We start from the raw sequence: 4,454 nt of genomic DNA on the forward strand, positions 1-4,454 counted from the left end.
TATTTTTTACCAGCAGCAGAAGATTACCAGCACGCAACTCACACATTGAGATGATTTCTTTGCTAATAGCTTCTAAGGCTTTGTGGACAGCGAAGCATGAATACTTCGAAATTGGCTTGTTTGAGTCCGTTGCACTAATGAGAATATATTTCGGGCTTTCTTTTTTGGCCTGCGGCAGGTCAGGAAAGTTGAGCGGGGAGTAGGTCGGTTTCTTTCTTTTTGGCTGGGATCCAGGGGCAAGCAATGCAAACCTATTATCTCCAAGGTTGGGCGGCCCGGGGGCCATATTAAACAAATCTTCACACTTGATGCACTTATCTGCAATACACTTATGGATTGAAAGAATACAAGAAGATTTATAATTGTAAACACGTGTACGTATCCGAAAATGTACGATGCGCAGAATGTCAGCAATGCGTAAAGACTTCTCAGAGCGAGCACTTGTCGAAAACTGTGGTTTGAGCTTATTTATGAGTACATTCTCAAAGCGTTTAGATAAAGCTGGCAGCAGCGAGATTGGTCTACATGATGTAACATCGTGTACTGGTTTACACGGCTTAGGTATCATTATGACTGCTATATTTAATATAATAATATTTATGTTTAAGTAAATGTCTATTTCCTTCCCAAAAACCATTTCTGTATACGCCGCAGTATTATAAGATATCAAATATATCGTAATCTATTGAATGAGTATAAAATGTTTGGTTAAAGCTGAAATTATTTCTTTCTTACTTGTTAATTTATCGATACATATATATCTGATTTTCTTAATTCTGCATCTATAATTCTTCATCTTTTCGCTATAATGTCTCTTGCTGAAGGTTTAGTTGTTTTGTGCGTTGATTAAAAATTTCTGAAAGGAAATAATTACAAGGGATAAGCGCGACTTTGAACAATTTATTACCCGTTTTATTAATCGACTGATATTTTTAGGCAAAATAAACGCTTTTAAAGTACTCAAATGATAGTTAATAACTTGCTGCATAGTGAATCTGAGATATTCTTGAACCCCGACACGTGCGTCACTCCCGTCCCCTGAAATCGTATGCCGGTCCAAAAAATCAATTCGGTAACAACGGGCAAGAATCGATCTCAGTGTCTTTAAGTCACTCRAAAATTCGATGCCATGACGATTGATAATTTTCTTAGTATCCTATTTAGCTATTACGGTCAATGCAGTATTTTTTTTTTAACTTCTTTCAGGACACTCACAAAGGAAGTTATCTAATGGACCGACTGTGCCAACGGTTGGAGATAAAGGAAAAGGATTACTTTGGGCTGCGTTTTGTGGATAATGCCAGACAAAGAGTATGCCAAAAAGATTATGCTGACAAAATAATTAAAAAAAAAAAAATATTTACTTTGCAGCAATGGTTGGATTTAGGAAAACTAATAATAAAGCAATGTAAAGGTGAATACTTTTTAAAACACATATCTATGCTATCTTAATACATTATATCTACATTATACCTATGCTAACTTTAGACTTTTATTTCAGATATACATCATTTAATATTCTCATTTCGAGTAAAATTTTATCCAGCCGATCCGTTTCATTTGAGTTTAAATGTAAGAGTTTTGTTGTATAAACAATTGAAGCGTGATCTTAACCACGGGCGTATTTATTGTTCTAGTAATGAGATAGTAACTTTGGGAGCTCTAATTGTACAAGGTAGAATCATTCAATTAGTTGTGTGTAAATACATAGTTTATTTTGTACTTTTGCAGAGCAATTTTCAGACTACAATGAAAATATACACACTGGTGACTACTTATCAAACCTCCGGCTATCTGCTCGACAAACAGATGCAATTGAAAAAAAAATTATTAAGAAGCACAGAGAACGAAYACCTGGACAAGATCCCATCATTGTAATAGATGAGTTCTTAAGAATAACTCGCAATTTGGAAACGTATGGTACAGAACCTCATTATGTAAAAGATCATCAGGGGGTCCAAATGTATATTGGAATAAATTTTTCTGGAATAAGTGCATTTATTTCTGGAAAACGTACTCAACATTTCCTCTGGAACGAGATACGAAAATTAAATTTTGAAGGAAAAATGTTTATAGCACATTTATCCTATATGGACACAAGTAGAGAAGTTGTAAGTATATTTAAATTTTATGTAATATAATATAAACTAATAGTTAACACTTAAAATTAAAATTTTATCAACATTTCTAATGTCTAACGTATTACTTTCGCATGAACAACTTTGTGCTCCACAATCGTCATCCGAATATTTATATATTCTTGCACCTTGAGCAGTTAATAGTTTGGTTCACCTAACAGTTGCTTGTATCTACCTAAAACTAATGGGCATACGTATATACATATAGGAATACATATATATATATAAACGATGTGTTAATTAACACAGTTAATTTATCTAATTTCACCTGAAAATCGACTTAACAAATGAAGAAATGCGTCCATTAATTCTATTATATGGAAAATATTTACAAGAAAACGGCTTTTATTTCAAAATACTATATGACAATATTTTCTTTTGATAAATATTAAACGATGTGAATTCTTGAATGGCAAAAACAGCTGTTTTTTCATCTTTCCAACGGCAGTGAGAACGGGCTGATTAGTGAATGTAATTAAATGCAATCTAATCACTTCAAATTTTCGGTCTGAACATGGTATAATATTGGGTAGTCAATAAAGACTGTTCTTATTTTGTCAGTAGACGTCGTTGCAGTCGTATATCACCAGCCCTACTAATCCAACCATATCGGATCAGTTCGTGTAGCACAACAGCTGTTCGCTCGCTTCCGTTCTGGAAATTTCGATGTTAAAGATCCTTTTCGCTTTGGTCGACCTATGGTTGAAATGCTGCTAATTCTATTTTAGGCAATTGTTGCTTTGTAGAACAATGTTTGTAGGTTTCTTGGGTGACATTCTTACATATTTACATGCATATGCAGGTTTATGTATGTGGGAACTAGAAGTGGGCGAACGTACGGACAGTAACATGCAACACTGTCATAGTACGATAATGAACTGAAAATCGCGTTGTGAATCCTTCTACATGCACATTTGTGAGAAATCAGCAACATAGCAATGGCCAGCAGTACACAAGACAACACAGCTGTCCAATTTCCATGTACACAATTTCGTTGTAGACATACTAATGCGTTGCACTTCAATGAAATTTTAATATTTTATCCAAAGTGAAATTTTTTTGCAAAAATAAGTAAATGGGTAAATTTATTGGTTTCAAATTATTAATTGTTATTACAAATGATGTAACAGAGCTATTTTATGCTTTTATTTGTAAAGTAACGTCAGGTTTGTTAGAACATTGAATAATTTTACATATAAGTGGCATCACCACTCTACTTCATCTTTCTACTATCAACCCTACTGTCGTTGGTAGTATAATGAATGGTAGTATATTGAAGTATAAAAATATATTGATGCTAGCTAGAGCGACAACTGTCGGAATGCAGTCGTATAGTCCGGCAGCTGTCAAAATAACAGTATCCATGAGAACGTGTGTATTTCAATATTTGACAGATGTCGCTTGCAGCCTCTCGCGCTCATTGTGTTCAGCACATCACTCGACATGCGGACGAGCACGATTCAAGATGCAAGAAGTTGGTAAAATAAAAATAAGACCAGTTTATAAAACTAAAATAAAATCAGTTTGCGAAATTATAATAAGAACAATTTGAAAACCAAAATAAAAATAAGTTTGTAAAATCAAAATCAACTTATAAATCCTTTTATATAAAAAACTCGAACCCACCCTACAAACTGGGGTCTCAACCGGTGGTATTGTGAACGAAAAAAGGAGTTTTAAAATCATTTGTTTGCTGTGCTTTGAAAAATTCCGTCATCAAACGCCATAAAAACATTCAACATTTAATCGTCCGTTATTCAAACATTCTAAAATTCTGGAAAGTTCGGAAACCGTCATTAAATATTCGTCGTCATACGAAGCCGCCATTTCAAAACTAACGGCGAAAAAGCAGCTAATATAGTCCATTCGTATGAAATAAATATCCAGCGAGAAGTGATAGCAGCAAGTTCGAGTACCAGAGAACACAAAATACCTATTAGTGGCATCGACCAGTAATTTGAAAGTAACGAAAGGAGAATACGTTGAACGAAGAAGAATACATAGCAGTTGAACAAGTTGAATAAGCTGAGGGAAGAAGCAGATAAGTTGAATAAGTTGAACGAAGTAGCAGAGAAGTTAAAAGCGAGAAGCAGAGAAGTTAAACGAAGAAAGTAGAATAAGTGGAAGACAGAAACATAGAAGTTGAACGAAGAAGCAGATAATTTGAATAGAAAATCGATATATTTTTATATATTAGGTTGTCAAAAAAGTCTTGCGGTATTTTTACGAAATTTTTATTGAATTTTCAATTGTTCATAAAATTTTTTTTGATGACTCATGCCCAGCTCTTGACCGATGCTACGGCTGCTACTATGC

General features: G+C 34.1%; 1 protein-coding gene across 1 annotated transcript; it reads left to right on the forward strand.

Moving 5' to 3' along the window:
• Positions 1–404: 404 nt before the first annotated feature.
• On the forward strand, positions 405–2,307 carry LOC108975703 (FERM domain-containing protein 5-like). The gene is made up of 6 exons (XM_018944398.1): positions 405–530; positions 1,207–1,311; positions 1,372–1,414; positions 1,502–1,675; positions 1,732–2,111; positions 2,276–2,307. Exons 1-6 carry the CDS (start codon positions 405–407, stop codon positions 2,294–2,296), a joined length of 849 nt encoding a protein of 282 aa, XP_018799943.1. The 3' UTR covers positions 2,297–2,307.
• The last annotated feature ends 2,147 nt before the right edge of the window (positions 2,308–4,454 follow it).

The sequence above is a fragment of the Bactrocera latifrons genome, unplaced genomic scaffold (assembly GCF_001853355.1).
Source record: "Bactrocera latifrons isolate USDA-ARS-PBARC rearing strain unplaced genomic scaffold, ASM185335v1 scaffold_684, whole genome shotgun sequence".
Lineage (NCBI taxonomy): Eukaryota > Metazoa > Arthropoda > Insecta > Diptera > Tephritidae > Bactrocera > Bactrocera latifrons.